Below are 20208 nucleotides of genomic sequence, written 5' to 3' on the forward strand. Positions count from 1 at the left end.
CATGCCCTTAGCCAAAGCTCTTGAAATGCTGTCTAGTTAATATAAAAATCATAAACTAGATAATATAAAAGTAAAAATATTAAGCAGCCAAGTCAAGCAGAATGTTTTCTTCTCCAGACTTATGACAACCAAGAGTTTCCTAAAGAAAAGTTCTTGTCATGGTGGTATTGTTTGAGAAAAAACTGTTACCTACCTTTCTGTAACTGTTGTTCTTTGAGATGTGTTGCGCACGTCCATTCCACTGTAGGTGTGTGCGTGCCTCATGCACAGTTGTCGGAAAACGTTTTGCCTCAAAAGTACCCATGTACAACACATCTCAAAGAGCAACAGTTACAGAAAGGTAGGTAACAGTTTTTTCCTCAAACAATACCACCATGACAAGTACTCAAACACCCTGTCACCACATGCCACTGCATCACCCCGCTCAGCTCCTTCATACTTGACAGACTATGATAGAGAGGGGAAGGAGGGCAGGTCATGGAATGGACATGTGCAACATATCTCAAAGAACAAGTTACAGAAAGTGGGTAACTTTTTTTGTTCTTCAAGTGCTTACACATGTCCATTCTACTGCAGGTGACTCACAGGCAGACAAACATGGAGATAGACTTGCAGTCTACCTGAACAGTGATTGTAGGACAACCTCTCCGAAATTGGCATCATCCCTGGACTGACAGGAAATGACATAATGAAAAGCAGAAGTGTGGACTGATGGCCAAGCTACTGTTTTACAAATTTCTATGATTGGCACTTGCACCAAGAAAGCTGCCAAAGTTGCTTGTGCTCCAGCAGAATACACCAATACTTTAGCTGGTGGGTCTATATTAGCCAACTGGTAGCATAAACAAATGCAGAAAGAGATCCAAGATGAGATTCTCTGAGTGAAAACTGGTCAGCCCTTAGCTCTGTCCGCAACCACAATGAATAACTGTGTGAAGGATCTAAAGGACTTAGTACATTCCTGGTAGAAAAATAAAGCCCTTCTCACATCTAATAAATGAAGTACCTCTTCAACTCTGTGCTCATGGGATGTCGGTAAATAGATCGCCTGGTTAACATGAAAATAAGAGACTACCTTTATGAGAAGTTTTGGGTGAGGGGAAAGAAACTTATCCTTATGGTAAACAGTATTGGGAATTTCTGACAATTGGGGTCTCAACTTGTTGATCCTTCTGGCTGAATAATGGCAACAAAAAAATGCTACCTTCGTAGAAAGGTGGAGCAGAGAACAAGTTGCAAAGGGTTCAAATGGTGGTCCCATTAACTTTGCTAGGACCAAGTTCAGATCTCGAGCACGGATTGTACCCCCATGTGCATGACCCTATCTGATCCAAGCCCTTTAGGAATATGTCAACAATATTGGAGAAAAAGGATCTTCTATCCCCTGAGGTATGGAAAGCTGAGATAGCTGCCAAAAGAACTCATACAGAGCTAATTGCCGAACTCTGACGTTTTAGGTACAGAAGATAGTCCGGTACGAGGTTCAGGGGTGCATGCTCTGGTGATATGCCTTTCTGACAGGACCAAATAGAGAAGTTCTTCCATTTGGCCAGTTAAATGCTCCAAATTGAGGGTTTTCTACTATTCAGAAGCATTTCCTGGACATCCTTAGAACAGATCTCTCCAAAGGCATTAACCATGAAGCATCCCAACCATTAGGTGTAAGTATCATAGACTGGGATAGAACAGGCGGCCGTGGTTCTGAGAAATCACATCTGGATCCAACAGGAAAGGCAGCAGAGGCTTGATTTGCAAGATCAGCAGTGCTAAGTACTAGTGTTGTCGAGTCCACGCTGGTGCTATGAGGATGAGATGAGCGTGGTCTTGTTTGACTTTGAACAAGACTCTGGGCAGCAAGGGAATCAGAGGAAAGGCCTACAGGAGAGGGTCATTCCAGGGTAGCAGAAAAGCATGGGTCAATAAGCCTGGGCTGAGACCTCCCTTGGAACAAAACCAATGGCAATTTCTCTTGGACTCTGTTGCAAACAGGTCCATGTGGGGAATCCCCAAGAGCTGGAAGATGGATTCGGTAATGTCCAAGCATAAAGACCACTTGTGGCGATTGGAGAAGGTTCTGCTCAGTTGATTTTCCAAAGTGTTCTGTTTCCCTGGAAAGTAAGCAGGACTGAGATGAATGGAATTGGTTATGCAAAAGTTCCAAAAGCGAATTGCCTCCTAGCATAGCTAGGTCAACCATGCTCCTCCCTATCTGTTTACAAAACACATAGTTGCAGAGTTATCAGAATGAACAACTTCTTTCATACTATATACAGGAAGAAAGCTGAACAGGCTAGCCACACAGCTCTTAACTCCCTGACATTTATATGAGTCATTAGATTCTGAGATGATGAGAGACTGAGTCTGCAGGGACCTCAAATGAACTCCCCAACCCAGGGTTGATGTGTCTGTATTAAAGTGAGGGCTGGTAACGAGGGGGCTAAAGGGAACTCCACAGACTTTCAGAGGGTCCATCCACCAATCTAGAGATGACAAAATCGACACTGGTACTCGAACCACCTTTTCAAAATGATGACAACAACTTGGGGCGTAGACTGATGCCTGCAGCTTTCTGAGATGCAGCTTGGCATGTTGAATCACATAGGTACACGCTTGCCATGTGACCTATAAGGGTGAGGCAGCTGTGTGCCATGGTGAGAGAATACACTTCAGTCATAGCACCAAACCCTGTTGCGCTTCAAACCTAGATTATGGTAGCCCCAGTGCATTGAATGTGGACAGGATACATAGGATCCAGTGGATACACTGGATAACACCTGAGCCTCAGACCGATCCTTGAGCAACCAGTGATTCAGGTACGGGAACACATGGATTCCTGATTTTCGTAGATGTTCTGTCACCATCGCCCTACACTTCATGAACACCCGAGAGATTGAATGGGACCAGCGTGAACTGATAATGGGACCCATTTGACACAAATCTGAGAAACTTCCGATGGTTGTGCCATATTGTGACATGGAAGTAAGCATCCTCTAAGTCAGTGGTTCCCAAACTTTTACAGCCTGTGAACCTCTTTCACTAAAATGTCAAGTCTCGCGAACGCCCTCCTAAAAATGAATATTTCCAGGGATTTTCTCCTTTACCTGAGTATAAATTATAAAAGCAGTGATCTTGGAAGTATAAAATTTGTTTTTATGACATGCTTATTACACACTATTAATTATTATTTATCATTACAGTATTTTTATTACATTATGAAAACGGCAACACTCTTCCAAGATCTCACTTTCGTAGCTTGTATCACTTTGAATAAGCCTGTTATAAGACCAGGCTCATATGTTTCATCAAGGAGTATCAGATGTGAAACAACATGAAGATATTTAAGAAGACAACTCAAAGAGTTCCTCCTACACAAGCATTCAGGTCTTGAGCAGTCCAGGCAAACAACGCACGTTACAACAAAGCTTAAACTTGTTCTTCATAATAATTTTAAAAACAATACTAGCTGCCTATTTAATTTTAAAAAGCAAAAAATATCCACCTCCCTTTCCATTTCTTATAAGGAGTCTTGAAGTTTAAATCTCCTCAGTGTGATAGATATGCTTGCTTTGATCTGCTTAGCTCTTGGAAGTCTAGGGGCTCCGGGCTGCTGGCCCCGTGCCGGGGTCCCTAGGGACAGCTCTGTCCGCCATTAGGGAATTTTTTCCCCGAGAACCCCCTGTAACATTTCATGAACCCCCAGGGGTTCACGAACCCCAGTTTGGGAACCACTGCTCTAAGTCAAGGACAGCATACCAGTCCCCCTGTTCCAGGGAGGGAATAAACCGAGGCTAGGGTGACCATGCAGAATTTTATTTTCTTCAGAAATTTGTTCAGCTCTCTTAGATCTAAAATAGGTCCAAGACAACCATTTGTTTGGGGATCAGGAAGCAGAGGGAGTGCAAGCCTTTCCCCTGAGGTGAACGGGAGTTCCTCTATGGCCCTTGCCTGAAGAAGTGATTGGATCTCCTGGTGAAGGATGATCTCATGAGAGTAGTTCCTGAAGAGAGATGGGAAAGGTGGGGAGGAGGAGGAGGAGGAGGAGAAGTGAACTGGAGGGCACACCCCAGTTCGATCACGCTTAAGCCCCACCGATCCAATGTTGCATGGGCCCAAGCACTTAGGAAATGCGATAAGCTATTTGTAAACAAAGGGTGGAAACAAATGGAACTATAGTCACTGGTTCACTAACCTCGACCAACATATCATAATGTCTGTTTGGGTGAGGTGGCTGGATAGAATGAGCCCACTGATGCTGAAGAGAAGGGCAGCAGATGTCTCCTATAATCCCTGCCCTTTCTCCTTGGTGGATCTTGAGACAGAGGGTGGAGGAGCACTGTAAGGCTGTTGAGGATGAAACTGCTTCCTCTTTGTTGCCAGAGTTTAGATTCCAAGAGATTTTAATATCACCTTGGAATCTTTTAGGCCAGGGGTCGGCAACCTACAGCACACGAGCCGATTTTGAGTGGCACGCAGCTCCCTGCTGCGGTCCCAGCCCCACTCAGCCCCCCCGCCCACCGCTCTCTCCTGCGGGGGCAGGAGGCAGAAGCTTGGTTCTGCGGCAGCCAAGCTTCCCCACTCCCCTGCTTCTTCCCCCAGCGTGGTGCTTTCCTGCCCCTCCTCCTCTCCTTCCCTGTGCCCATCAGCTGATGACCCTAGCGAGGGGGAGGGGGGAAGAGCGGCAACGTGCACACAGCTCCGTAGAGGAGGCAGAGAGAGGTAGGGACGGAGCCTGGGGGAAGGGGGTGGAACAGGGCATATCCCTTCCAGCCGCCTGCCATGAGCCGCTCAGGGCAGGGGGCTGAGAGCACCCCCACGAGCCGAGCACCCCAGCCTTCTGCCCTGCACCTCCACACACACCCCCAGCCCTCTGCCCTGACCTCCCCACAACACCCAGCCATCTGCCCTGCACCCCCCCAGCCCTCTGCCCTGATCTCTGAACCTCCCCCCCACACACCCCAGCCTTCTGCCCTGAACCCCCTCCTCCAGCCCTCTGCCCTGACCCCTGAAACACACACCCCCAGGTCTGGGGCCCAGTCCGCAGGCCCTGATCAGCCCGCTGCTGGCCTAGATTAACAGAACCCCAGGCTGGCAGCGAGCTGAGCTGAGCAGGCTGGTGGCGTAAGATCAGCATTTTAATTTAATTTTAAATGACGCTTCTTAAACATTTTGAAAACCTTGTTTACTTTACAGACAATAGTTTAGTTATATTATATAGACTTATAGAAAGAGACCTTCTAAAAACGTTAAAATGTATTACCGGCACGCAAAACCTTAAATTAGAGTGAATAAATGAAGACTGGGCACACCACTTCGGAAAGGTTCCCGATCCCTGTTTTAGGCTGTGGAGCCTATCACTTGTCTTCCGAAAACTGTCCTGGAGAGTTCTTGCAACCAGCTTGCTTTCAACTACCATTACTGCAAAGTCCTGCCTACAGTCCTCTGGTAGCTTGTCTTTAAACATTTTATATTGTTTTCTCAGAGAGTGAAGTCACAGTGGCTCAGGAGTGCCTGTTGGTTTGCAGTCCTGAGCTCTAGATTCCCTATAAAATAAAGTTTGCGTCCAAACAAGTCTATTCTCTTCAAATCTTTGCCTTTCAGCATTGATGCTTGATGTCCTTGTTTTTCCCATTTATTAGCAGCCACCGCCCACTACCAAAGAACCTGGCTGAGGGTGAGAACAGAAATTCTTATAACCCTTTGAGGGGATGGATTATCTCCTTTCAAATTGCTTTGCTGTAGGAGATAAGGAAGATGGTGTCTGCCACAGTGCCTTGACCAACTCCATAATGGCTTCAGTAATCGGCAGTCACTTTGGCTGATACCACAATGACACTAGTGAAAACTTTCACGCACCTCCTCTGCTTGAACGTCAAGAACAGAGGCCACCCTTTTCAATAGATCTTGATGAGCCCAGTGGTTCTCTGGGGCTGGTGAATAGCTTGCCACCTCAACAGCCTTGTCTGGCCACGAGGAAGAGGATGTCACAGGATTCTGAGGTGGTGGCTGCTCCATGACTTGTGGTGGGGAGTGACTTCTGTCTGCTTGGTACTGGTTACTGGAGAATGATGCTCTCAGTGCCAATCCCCCCGAGCAGTCTCGAAGACAAAGAATGAGACAGTTGGGTGAGGTCCTAGAAGAATGTCCTGCGGTGTCCGAAATGGCCACTGATATGGGCCTGGGACCCAGCCTTGAATGGGCCATTGCTCCTTAGAAGGAGGTGGCCAGTGCTGTGACTGTTGCATGACCTGCAGTCCCCAAGTCTGTGATGGAGAGTATGCCTTCTGTCTTGAATGGGATACAGATGAATCCACCTCTGAATCTGAAGAGAAAGAATCTGAAATGTCCAACATCAGTGGGGAACAACCAGTTGGGACTGGAGAGAGGTAGCCTGAGCCCAGTGGTGGGTGGTACCAGGGATATCAAAGGAGACCATGTGGAACCCACTCTGTGGCTTCCAACTGAAGAGAGATGAATGAGGGGCTCCTGAGAATGGTCTCAGAAGAGGGAGGGGGAAGAATAGAAGCAAACTGGAGCATATATCCTACCCTCCACAGAGTTCAAGACCCACTAGTCCAAAGTAATTTGGGATCAAGCACTGTGGAAGTGCAACAGATGGTTTGTGAAGGTGAGGGAGTCTGGGACTGGAGAGATGGAGACTAGCATGGCAACCTTGACCAGCCCATTAAAATGAATGTTTTGTACTTCCTGGGTGTCTCGAAGGGCCTGGAGCTGGAGCCAAAACAGCAGAAGGGGGATGCATATGCCTATAACCCCTGGACCTCTTTTTGGACAACTCCTGCTGAGGAGGTGGATCAGAATACCGATGCATCTGCTGGGGCCAGTAGTGCTTTCTGACTGGGGCAGCTATGTACAAGCCCAAGGACTTTAGGGTGGCACTAGAGTCCTTAAGTTCAAGGAACTTGCTGTCCATCTGGTCTGAGAACTGAGAGGGACCCTCAAATGGCAAGTCCTGAATTGTACTTTGGACTTCATAGGGAAGACCAGAAGGCTGCAATTAGGATGATATCCATGGTGAGCATGGAAGCCATGGTTCTAGCTGTTAAGTCTGTTGCACTTGGCCCTGCCCATAGTGATGTTCTCGCAACTAGTCTGCCCTCATTGATTATTGAAGAAAATTCCTGCCTGGCATTCTCCAGAAGCAGCTCTCTGAACTTCTCCATGGAAACTCAAATTAAAATCATACCACCCCAGCAGAGCCTGTTGGTTACCAATACACAGCCGTAAAACCTGTCAAATAAATCTTTCTGCCAAATAAGTCCAGCCTTTTAGCATTTTTTCATTTGGGGATGGTAGACTGGTGCCCTTGTTGCTCTCTCTCATTAGCTGCTGTCACAACTAATGAGCCCAGTAGTGAGTGAGTATAAAGGTATTCAAAACCTGTGGAGGATATATAATATTTTCTTTCTGCCCTTTTTGAGGTGGGATGCAATGAAGATGGAGTCTCCCACAGAGCCTTTATAGGCTTTAGCATTGCCTCATTAATTGGCAGAGCCACCCTGGAGGGACCAACAGATGATAAAATGCCAACCAGGCAATGTGACAACTCTCCCTGACCTCCTCAGCCTGTACACCCAAGTCTGCAGCCATGCTCTTCAACAGCTCCTGATAAACTTTAAAATCATCAGGAGAAGGAGAAGTTGCCTGACAGAAAAGCTTTGTCTGGAGAGAACAAAGAGGAAGCCTAGACTGGAGGTACTAGAATCTCTTCTATAGGCTGTTGCTCTGGCTCTGTGATGACTTCTTGATGCTCAGTACTTGTCCCAGTACTGGACTCTAGACAGAGCCCTCTGGTGTACAGACTCTGTCCTTCTAGATGAGGGGACTGAATATGCATGGTGAAGGAAAGATCTGGAAGGTGGGAAAAACCCCTAAGGGTTTCAAGATGGCCACTGACCTGGCCACATTCACATGGCAGTTCCAGCTTACTGCTGCGACCCTTCAGTAGGAAGAGAGGATCTGTGAGGAGACTGGAGGTCCTGCTTCTGGCTTGTGAGACATACAATCTCACCTCCAAATCCAGTGACAAAGACTTCCTTTCCCTTTGATCACGGAGGAGCTGATCCAGTGCGTGCCAGAGACTGGTGCAGCATTGTCATCATTGTGGCTTTCCCCTTGGATGGTACCAAAGGGCCACCTATGCGGGAAGCAGGCAGCTGCAGTACCAAAGGTTGAACTACTGGTTCCAGATAGGACAACAGTGCTGAGAGATCCCACTCCTGGGATGATGGTGACACCAGCACTCAGAAGCAGAGCAGATTCTTTGCCGCCGCAAATGCCTCCAGGGTATTCAGCACTGAGACAGTCTCCTGGGGTGTGGAAGATGATGACAGTGCCACTTCTGGTACCAGGCTTTATAGTGCTCTCTGTGGCACCAGAGCCAACTGCATCAACCTAGGCACTGATTTGGAGGAGGTTTTAGGTGCGCTCTACTCAATACCTTCTTGCCCACCATAGCAGACTTAGAAGGTGAAGACCTTGACCCAACCAGGGCTTCTTTGGAAGTCTCATATTTGTTCCTCAGTATGAGTGAGGGAGATTGGTGCCAGAATACAACTAAAGTTGGAAGTATGCTTCTCACCAAAGCTGTAGCACTCACAACAGAGTCAAATCGGGACAGGTCTGACAGTAGCCTGAGTGCTGCCTCCATCAGCAGGAATTTCAGCTTAGCCTCCCCATCCTTCTTCATTCTAGGCTAGAACTCCTTGAAAATGTGGCACTGCCCTTTAACGTGTGCTTCACCCAAGCACCTCAGGCAGCTATTGTGAGGCTCACTCACTAGCATAGGCCTTAAGCAAGAAGCACATGGCTTGAATCCTGGTTACCTGGGTATCATATGCAGAAAAAAAATCCTCAGATGGGGAAAAACAGTCAGTCTGAATTTTTTTTAAACCACTAAAATTTATTAACTATATGACATACACTACTATACACAAAAGCTGAGAGAGAGAGAAAAAACTATTCTGGTCTTGAACAGGGTTCCAATGACCATTCTGGAAAGTAAGAAGAAAATGAGGGGGGCTGTGGTGGCTCTGCCCTCTACACCTGCATGCAGTGGCACACGGCAAAAGGGGGAACTCGAGCCACCCAATGGGTACTGCTGAGGGGAAAAAGTTTTTGACAGCCATATTGCTGGGTGCACAGACACCAAGAATGGAATGCACATATGCAATCACTTGAAGAATCTCTTCTTTTAGAAAGCAACAGAGGGTCCTGTGCCACAGGACCCTCTGTTGCTTTTTACAGATTCAGACTAACACGGCTACCCCTCTGATACTCTTCTTTTAGGTTATCCTTACCTGTCAGTGAAGACACTTTAGCAGCAACCTTCTCAGCAAAACCAATCCTGGTATTTAATCCTGTACCAACTGCAGTGCCACCAGCTGCCAGCTCATAGACTCTTGGCATGGCTGATTTAATCCTAGCCACACCATATTTAATTTGTTGCACATAAGCACTGAATTCCTTTGAAAGGAAAAAAAAAAAAAAAGAAGAGAGAAAACCAAGAATTAGTGACCAGAATTGGTATTTTGTAATTTAACATCACGTAACACTTTTATTTAAAAATAACTTTTAAGCAATAGTCTCTATCCAATTTGACTATGAAACAGAGTAGGTTAACAGACTGCTCAGTTACTGGAAATAGTTCTGCACCTAAATGTGGAGCTCCAACCAGCATATATCTGTATATAGATCGTCTTTCCTTCTCCTTTCACCTTTTTGAGGTTGCTTATCATGGGCCCTGATCTTGCAATCAACTCAGAGAGTGCAATGAGTCAGCATATTCCACACAGGTATGGATTGCAAGATCAGGGAGTTTTAGGACTTGTTGCCACACGAAGTTGAATCAGTTTAACTGAAAATGGTTTAAAAAATTATTTCAGCCAGGGCAAAACCTGTGAGGACAGTCATGTAGATTTAAACCTAGTTTAGATCTCAATTTATAATCAATCAATTCTTTACCAAATTAAGCTAGATCAATATAAGCCATTCTTGAACCAGTAAGGAGCATCCATACAGAGGTTTGCAGAGCTTTAACTAAATTGGTTCAAAAACACATTTAAACTAACAACCTTTGTATGTAGACAAAGTCTCAGCCTTTGAAAGTATACAGGGTAGGAACAGTCTTTCTATGAATTTATAGAATAAGGCCTAAATCTGACTGGACCTTTTGGATCCCACTGCAATAGAAATAACTGCTAACACAATTTTTAGCTTGACATTGTTCCCATAAAGGGATACCATCAACAGAAAAAAAATCACTTGTCTGAACATATTACCACCATAAATATTAGAAAAAGATTTGTACTATTGTTTTCAGTTTGAATATTTGCAGATAGTGTTACATTTGCATTAATGAGTTATCCAGCCACCAAACTCCTTCAATAATGTTGGTCATCTGGCTGAAAAGAAAGAGAAGCATATGTAATACTCAAATGTCAGTCTACTTTCATCATTTTAAATATATTTTACGTTTACTTGTGCAGTCTTGATATAGTCTACTCAAAGTGATTTTTTTCCTTTAAATCTACTGGTTAAAAGAACACACACCGGTCAAGGAAAATTCTTGAAGCTCTGCATGCAAAACACCCAAGAAATGTTGTGCATTAAATTTTCAGTAAATATGAACCTATAATAAAATATTGCGAACCAAGGTTCTGTTGACCTTCAATACTTTGTCTTCAATTGCTGAGCAAATTTGTGCCATGATCAAAATTAACAATTACCTCCATTAATTTACAACAATGCTCCAAACAAGTGGATAACATTTTTGTACAAGGTTATATTGCTTAGTGTTTTATACCTGCCCAAGAGTAAGTGGAACAGCATCCTGTGTATGAGTGCGCCCTATTTTTATGATTTGGGAAAATTCTTTGGATTTTGCTTCAAGTGCATCTTGTAGCTTCTGTAGTCCAGGTAACAACACTTCATTAACCTCTTGTGCAGCAGCAATATGCATTGCTGTTGGGAACGTATCATTTGAGCTCTGTGAAGAAAGTTAAAGTCTTATTATTTACAGGCTTTTCTTTAATGTTCATTATAGTACCTGAGTGACTCATATAGTTGGTTTACACTTTAGTGGATTTACCTTCAAAACCTCTGTGAGGTCAGAAAGTAGTAACCTCATTTACACATGAGGAACTGGGGCACCGAGAAATTAAGTGATGTGTCTAAGGTCAAAAAAGTCAGCCTGTGACAAGAAAGAACCCAGACCTCCCAAATCTCAGTCCTATGCCTTAACCACAAGACCATCCAAGAAGTTCCTTCTTAAAAAAAGGAAGAAGTGCAAAAAGTATTAAGTGGCTATTAAATATGGTTCACAAATAAAAGTTAATTGAGAAATGGAAAGAATTACTGTAGTAGTTTAAACTAGTATAGAAGAAAAGATGTAAAAAGTGCAATGAACTGATTAAAAATAATATCAGTGACTTTTAAAATAACCCATCTGTATTCTTACGACAACACCGTGTTTCCCAAAGCATGGGGTGTACCTGCAGAACTAGTTCATTGGGGAAAGAGGCAACAGACACACCACTCAGTTGTTCTCCTGAGTATCAGCTTTCATTTAAAAGGAGTCTCTAGCTGCAACCATTGTCAAGAAAACCTTCAAAATGGGAAACAAAGTGTAACCAAAGCAGCTTCAGTGTGCAGATGGCCTAAAATAGCTCTGAGGTATGAACTGACCCATTCCTTTCACTGCTTCTAACACAGATGTCAACTACTATAGGTCAAATGTCAACACTGTTAAATTATTTCATTGCTCCAAAGTATAAGAATGGAGAGAAAGTACCATATAATGGAGCTCCATAATATCTACATACAGTTGACTGTTATAAGTCTACAGTTAGACTCTTCTACTGCAGCAGCTGTCAAACCCCAATGTAAGAACTTACAGGGAGAAGAAATATTATAAACGAACAAACAAAATCCATAAGACAGCAACACTTTGATCATTTTTGTCAATCCATTACACTATTATATTTAACTCTCAAAGGAGCTAGCTTAGCTACACCCACCACAGCAACTGAAAAAGGGACAACTTTTTGACGGCCAAGGAATTTAACCTAATGTGCGGAGACAAAGCATGAGTGACATCAAATTACTGACCTATAGACTTAAGAGTTTATTTCATCTGCAACTGCCAAATAGCTAGCAACTTGACTGCTAGTAATCATTATTCAAGCATAGCTGCATGTGAAAGCTCACAAAATTTGACAACCCTGGAAGTTCAAGCCCTATATCTATAATCAACAGAAAAGATGCAACACGTACAACAGCTCAACCCTAGACCTAAGGGATATGAATAGTTTATTTTCCATTCCCTTCCAGTCCTCCTCTACTGGGACTGCCAAAGAGAAGATCACTTTAGATTGCCTATACTTGGAATTAGCCCTGACTGAGCCATTGGTGGCTAGCAATCTAGGTAACCGCACTGCTGTTGGTCCCTAAGTGTAGACAAGTCAAACTAACATTTGCCCAACAGAGTTTATCCTTGCTTGAAATCAGGTATGACACAGAAACTTTGAATATTACTCCTAGGGCAATTCTACGCCAAAAATAAAAAAAATGCACAATATTTTAAAATTCTGAAAAATTCTGCATATTTTGTCAAAAGACTACAAAAGACACCAGTTTCAATTATTTTGGTAATTAATTTCAAAACACCTATCAGCAAATATGTCTAACAATATGGACAACAAAAAAGATTCCCCCAAAAGTAAAGAGTTAAAGAAACCTCTGCAACAACCCAGTTTCTGTTTATCTGTCATGCTTTTGTCAGGCACCTCAGTCTGGGGGTGTCACACATGCCAGCTAGGCACATCTTGGGGGAAAAAACTGCCCCTCTGTTCTTTTAGTCGATTCTCTTTTTTTTTTTTTTCCCCCTGCCCCTGTAGGATTACCATATTTCAAGTTCCCGAACAGAGGACACTGGCGGTTGGGGTGGGAGGGGGTGGGAAGGGAGCTGGGTGGGAGGTACAGTTGGTGGGTGCTGGAGGGATGTGTGTACTGAGGGGGGGTATTTGGGGAGTGCTGGAGGGGGCTGCACGGGACCACCCGGCCCAGACACCCACACTCTCCTCCTCTCCAGAGCCCAGCCGCAGGGCTAGATACCCGCACCCCCTCCTCTCCAGAGGCCAGCTGCAGGCTCTGCTCCATACAGCTTAGTTACTGTCCCACTGGGCAGAGACGACCTGTACCTGCTGTTAGTTGGGGGGATGATATAAAGGTTCAACTGTTCCTGGAACAGCTCAAGTCACACCCACCCCGCAGCAGGCCTCCCCCTTACCCTCAGTCTCCCCTCCCAGAAAGCAGCAGGCCCCCCACCCCCCCTGCAACTCCCAGCTGTTGCTCCTGGCTCTCCCCGCAGGGCGCAGCTCGTGGGCTTTGGCAGCTGCCACACAGGGAGGGGGCCCAGCTACACCATGTGACCGAGCGGGACCAGCAAACCTGGGAACCGCAGCCCACCTGCGCCTCCTGCACTGGTGCATTGTGAGCTGGGGAGCCGGGATCTGCTGGGTCTAGTGGCGGCCAGCAGCTCTGCAGCACCAATTCTGCAGGAAAAAAATAAATTCTGCGCAGAACATTAATCCTGAGCAAATTCTACAATGTGCAGTGGTGCAGAATATGGTGGTAAAGTGGATACAAGGAAAAAACAAAATGTACAGAGCAGGGATTCTGTTTTTGTAAGTATAAACAAGCAGTAATTTAACATCCAGCTAATTCACCACTTAATTCAATAAAAGCTTTAAAGAATAGGTCTAAAATTTCAGACCCGAACAAGCCATTTGTGTATCAAATACACAAAAATAAAAATAAACAGTACCTCAGAAGAATGTTTGGATTTTTATAGTAAGAACCACAACTTGAAAGGTTTACTTTTTGCAAAACAACCCCCCAAAAATATTTGAAAATGTGTATAACCACCTGGCTTTTATTAACATGATCATTAGGATGCACTGGATCCTTGCTTCCAAGTTTACCTCCCATTATTTCAATGGCTCTATTGCTTATGACTTCGTTTACATTCATGTTGGTCTGTGTTCCAGATCCAGTTTGCCACACCACCAAAGGAAAGTGATCATTTAATTTACCTTCAGATACCTATAGAAAAATAAGAATGTGTTAATTTCTGTAACCATACAATCAGAGCTTCCTTCCCCAGATGCTTGTTAAGATTAGCAGCAAACAGGGCATCCCCCACTAAAGGAAAATTTGATCAGCTACTACCCAATTCAGAAATTAGTGAGATTATCATCACAGGATTGATTCACTCTTGGGGGCCTGACTGTCCATTTGAACTGAACACACCCCTGGGGTCACAGGTGGTGCTTAGCATGTTCAGGACCATCATCTCCAAAATACTGATATGCAGTTGTTTCTAGAGAGATCAAGATCTATGGGTGTGCAGTCCCCCTACATGGGCTCGCCCATTCCAGGTTGAGCATATAATTTGGATAGGAGGCATTTGGAAGTCGTTTCTAGTTCTCTAGACTGGCATCAAGCCAGAAAAGCAGTCATCCAGATCCAGTGCAAGTGATCCTGTACTGCTTGCTTCCACTGAAGCCTCAAGGCCTAGTGATATGGTCCTATATAGGGAAAGAATCAGGCATACTGTGAACAATAGACCCAACATCAGTAGCATGGTATCAGCTGTCACTTGCTAACTAAAGCTTCTCCTTTCTGTCAGTCAGGTGGCTTCACAAATCCTGTGAAGAAAACCATTTGCCAGTACTGATGCTTTACCGTATCAATTCAGGAAGCAAAAGACGTTGATAAATTGGAGAGGGTTCAAAGCAGATCCACAAGAATGATTAAAGGATTAGAAAACAGGCTTTAAAGGAGCTTAATCTATTTATCTTAACAAAGGTTAATGATGATTACAGTCTATAAGTGCCTACACGCAGAACAAATATTTGGGCTCTTCAGACTAGCACACAAAGGTAAAACAATATCCAATGGCTAGAAGTTGAAGCTAGACAAATTCAGACTGGAAATAAGGTGTACATTTTTAACTGTGAGGGTAAATAGCCATTGGAACAATTTACCAAGGGTCATAGTGGATTCTCCATCACTGGCAATTTGAAAATCAAGACTGGATAGTTTGGGGGAATTATTTTGGAGAATGTCTGAGGCCTGTGTTATTCAGGAGGTCAAGCTAGATTATCTCAGTGGTCCCTTCTGGCTTTGGAATCCATGCATTTTTTCAGAATCATATGTTCCTATGGAAAGCTATTTTACACTGAAATAATTTGATGTATAGTCCTGATGTTTCGAACGCTTTCCTCCTACCTCATCTGCTGCCTTTATAATGGCATTAGCAATCTTCGGATCAAGACCATAATCCTGATTTACTTCAGCAGCTGCTCGTTTCAAGATGCCAAAAGCTCTTATAACTTGAACCTGAAATTTCAAAAATATGTTTAAAGATGTGAATGTTTTATGTATAGAAAATACAGGAAGTCGCAAGGTTTGTATAACTCCTTCTAAAGCTAAATCTAGCCAGGAGGCAATCAGGTAGTCCACAGGACAACGTATGCCGTATGGCTAACATCCATTGAAATAATGTCTGACCAAGCAGTGCAGAAAAAAATTGTAAAGAAGTACTTTGCAAGTCTTTTTCCTTTGTACTAAAAGTCTGTTTTGGTATATAGTGTGTCTTGAAGTGACACTCACACCTACAGATCAGAAAATCAGTTGCCTTCTTGGAGATGGGTCTTATTACAGGTTTCACTTCAAAGTATATGCCAAGTATATACCTGGAAAACTGTGGGTACCCTAGCACTATATTGTTTTAATTTGTCCAGTTGCAGAGAAAATGAGGCAACCTACACGGAGGACAAGAACTTCATTTTATTTAGTGACTAAACTCTTTAATACAGATAATTAGTACTGCCAATAATTCTGTTTACCTTATACCGGGGTTCTCAAAGTTCATTGCACCACGACCCCCTTCTGACAACAAAAATTACTTCATGACCTCAGGACGGGGGACTGAAGCTTGAGCCTGCCCAAGCCCCATTACCCAGGGGGCAAAGCCTGAGCCCCATCACTCTGGGCAGGGGGACCAAAGCTGAAGCTCAAGGGCTTCAGCCCCTAGTCAGGGGTCCTGCCACCTAAGCCTTGCCACCCAGGGCTGAAACCCTCGGGATTTGACTTTGGCCCTGGGGCTCGGGCTTCCGCCCTGGACCCCAGCAAGTCTAAGCCAACCCTGGCAACCCTATTCAAAGAGGGTCGCAACCCACTTTGGGGTCCCAACTCCTGACCCACAGTTTGAGAACCGCTGCCTTACAAAAAGCTTAGAATCCATAAAACAAATTTGCAGCAAAACTAAAACCACAGTCTTCTATTCAAACTTGCTATTAAAAAATCCTCAGTGGTAAGTACCACAATAAAAATCAATAAAAAAACGTTTAACATAGGTTTTCAGTAATTTCTTTATGGGCAGGCTCAATGATTCAACAGTTCACTCCATGGAAGAAACAGCTATCTACCTTTCTGTTACTGTTGCTCTTCAAGATATGTTGCACATGTCCATTCCACTGTAGGTGTGTGTATTCCTTATGCACAGATGTTTGAGATATTTTCCCCTCAGTGGTACCTGTTGGGGTGGCTCCAGCACCCCCTGTTGCTGCCTACCACTACAAGCTGGTATAAGAGCACAGAGCCACCTCTGACCCCCTTCAGTTCCTTCATACTGGATGTGCTCCAATAGAGAAGGGAAGGAGGGAGGGTCGTGGAATGGACATGTGCAACACAGCTTGAAGAACAACAGTTACAGGAAGGTAGGTAATCTTTTCTTCTTTGAATGAACTTGTCAATTCCACTGTGATGCTCCAGAAACAGCTAAGGAAGGGTGTTCAGAGTCTACCTGAACAGTGATTGTAAAACACCCGTCTGAAATTGGCATAGTCTCTGGCGTGACAGCTAATGGTGTAATGGAAGTGAAGATGTGAATTGAAGACCAAGTCGCTCCTTTACAAATGTCGACAATTGGTACTTGAGTCAGGGGCCGCAGGGACGTGGTGCCGGCTGCTTCCGGGAGCAACACGGGGACAGGGCAGGCAGGCAGGGAGGGAGCCTGCCCTGGCTCAGGTGCGCTCTGCTGTCACCCCGGAGTCGCTCAAGGTAAGTGGCGCCAGGCTGGAACCTACATTCCAAACCCCTCCTGCACCCAACCCCCTGCCCTGAGCTCCCTGCCACACCCTGCCAGCACCCCAACTCCCTGCCGCACCCCGCATCCCTCCTGCACCCCACCCCCTGCCGCACCCCAACCCCCTGCCTTAAGTCCCCTGACACACACCTGCCCTGAGCCCCTTCCCACACTCCTCCCTGCACCCCTGCCCTGAGCCCTCTCCCGCACTCCACACCTCCTCCTGCACCCCAACCCCCTTTCCTGAGCCCCTTCGTATACCCCCGCACCCTTCCTCTGCTGCAACCCCCTGCCCTGAGCCCCTTCCTGCACACCGCACCCCCTCCCACACCCCGCACTCTCTCCCGCACCCCAACCCCCTGCCCTACATTCATAGCCCTGCATGCAATTTCCCCACCCAGATGTGGCCCTCTGGCCAAAAAGTTTGCCCACCCCTGTCCTATATGGTCTGTTGGACTTCAGTAAGTAGTCCAGAAGACTATAAACATGGACACCTTTTCATAGCAATGATGCCATGGTTCGAGCCACCGAATCCGCACTAGATCCTGGAAAGCAGTGCAGGTGACCAGTTTACCCTCCTCTACCATTACTGAGAACTCTTGCTTGGAATCCTCTGGTAATTTGTTCTTGAATTTAGCAATGTTCTCCCAGAGCATGTAGTTGTATCAACTCAGGAGCGCATGTTGGTATGCAATCCTTAGCCGCAGGCCCCCGAGTAATGAAGTTTGCGACAAAACAAGTCAGGCCTTTTTGAGTCCTTGCTCTTAGGGATGGGGGCTTGGCCCTGTGTTTCCCGCCCATTGGTGGCTGCCATTACAAGAGAATCTGAAGAGGAGTGAGTGTAAAAACATTCATACCCCTCAGAGGGAAGGAAGTATCTTCTCTCTCAGCTCATTTTGCTGTGGGAGCCAAAAAAGAGTCTTGACCGGCTCCATTACTGCTTCATTGATTGGCAGAGAAACCTTAACTGGGGTGCCAGACACTAGCATGTCCACCAGCTTGTGAGAACTCTCATGTACCTCTTCTGCCTGGATGCCAAGCACTGAGGCCACTCTTTTCAGGAGATCTTGGTGGGCTCTGTGGTCTTCCGGAGGAGATGAATCTCTCATTGAATCAATAGCTTTGTCTGGTGCGAAGACAAGGATGCAACTGGTGGCAACTCCATAATCCAGTGTTTCTCAAACTGGGGTTGCCGTTTGTGTAGGGAAAGCCCCTGGCAGGCCGGGCCGGTTTGTTTACCCGCCCAGTCCGCAGATCCGGCCGATCGTGGCTCCACTGGCCGTGGTTCGCCGCTGCAGGCCAATGGGAGCTGCTAGAAACGGCGCAGGCCGATAGACATACTGGCTGCCGCTTCCAGCAGCTCCCATTGGCCTGGAGCGGCGAACCGCGGCCAGTGGGAGCTGCGATCGGCCGGACCTTCGGACGGGACAAGTAAACAAACTGGTCCGGTCCGCCAGGGCCTCTCTCTACACAAGCGGCGATCCCAGTTTGAGCAACACTGCCATAATCTACAGTGGAAAAGCTACTCAAGAAGGACCTATTTGGCTGTGACCAGTCATAGTACTGGACATCAATGCTCACGGCGCCTGGTGCCTGACTCAATGTCGGGTATCTGTGAATGATGTTCCCAGTGCTGTTGTGTCCAATGAGCGCCCCATGATTGTCAAGATGGTTGAAATGAGGTCCTGGGTAAAGGAGAGACACTCCAGGGAGCCCAGAGTGGTCTCTGGTATGGACCCAGAACCCATCCTTGTCAGGGCCATTGCCCCTTAGGAAAAGGCCAACACTGAGGCTGCTGCATTGTCCATGGACCTGATGACCTTGAAGGAGGGTAAGTGCCCACACGTCCATGTCAGTGAACAAGGAGTCAGAGGCTTACGATAATGGAGGCGCTGATGCAGACAGTACTGGAGCAAGGTATTCTGAACCCAGGGATGGCAGTACCGGAAAAATTATGTGAGGTTTCCCTCTAGATAAAACAGATTTGGGAGGAAGTCTAGATAGTGGTACCGGGGGCTCTCGGTCCAGTAAGGGGTGAGCTGCAGGAACTGGTTGGATGGTTTCCAGTGCTGATGAAACTGGTACTGAGAGGCTAAGCAAGTCTCTTGCGGCAGCTTATGCTTCTGGAGTAGATGGGAGCAGCATCGACTGTTGGCTCCTTAAACGTCTCTCAGAGGACAGCCTTGGCACAGGCTCTGGAGGCAGCAAATCCCTCTTCGGAGGCGAGGCTTCTGCTGCGGCTCTCTCTGCCACACACTTGCCTCTAGCTTTGATACCAAGGTTGATGAACGAGACCGTCTGGGTTTCTTCTTCAGTACTGGGGATCAGGATCAATGAGACAAAAACACATTTGCTGGAGCACTCCATACTGACACTAAAATACTTGGGATGCTCTTCCCATGAGATGACTCGGCTAGGAGTCCAAGTACTGCTTCCATAAGCAAGCACTTAAGCCTCGCTGCTCTATCCTTTTTCAAGCGGGGTTTGAAGCCCTTGCAAATGACACTTGTCATTAACGTGGGCCTCACCTAAACACTTCAGGTAGGTCAGATGAGGTTTACTGACTGGCATGGGCTTTGAATATGTCCTGCAAGACTTAAAGCCTGGGAAGCGAGGCATCATTCCAGTATGAAGCGTAGTACTGAAAGAAAAGAAACAGTCCCAAAGAACACAAAACCAGAACCCTAACACTAACATACTTGAGAAAAATTCAAACTAACAATAATTAACTGCAACTATTTACAACAAGTGAGGGAAGCACTTGAGTTAACAAGTCTGAGATCGCTCTGACAATCATTACTGGCAGTAAGAAGGAAGTGACTGGGCTCAGGGGTTGCTCTGCCCTCTTATACCAGCACAGAGTGGTGTGCAGCAGTAGGGGCACTCGAGCCATCCTGACAAGTACCATTGAGGGGAAAACATCTTCAACATCTGTGCATGAGGCGTGCACACACCTATAGTGGTATAGACATGTGCAATCACTCAAACATGAACAAGACCTTGACATAAGGATTGAGCCTTCCAATCATAATTGAAAG

At 45.7% G+C, this 20208-nt stretch overlaps 1 protein-coding gene across 1 annotated transcript in view; it reads right to left on the minus strand.

Moving 5' to 3' along the window:
• FH (fumarate hydratase) overlaps positions 1-20208 on the minus strand; it is a 39725-nt gene that overhangs the window by 8778 nt on the left and 10739 nt on the right. Inside the window, exons 3-6 of the mRNA XM_034761395.1 lie at positions 15310-15420; positions 13945-14121; positions 10823-11005; positions 9318-9483 (exon numbers count right to left, since the gene is read on the minus strand). Coding sequence (XP_034617286.1) covers positions 9318-9483; positions 10823-11005; positions 13945-14121; positions 15310-15420 — 637 coding nt within the window. The remainder of the gene's footprint in view (positions 1-9317; positions 9484-10822; positions 11006-13944; positions 14122-15309; positions 15421-20208) is intronic.

This window comes from Trachemys scripta, chromosome 2 (genome assembly GCF_013100865.1).
Source record: "Trachemys scripta elegans isolate TJP31775 chromosome 2, CAS_Tse_1.0, whole genome shotgun sequence".
Taxonomy (NCBI): domain Eukaryota; kingdom Metazoa; phylum Chordata; order Testudines; family Emydidae; genus Trachemys; species Trachemys scripta.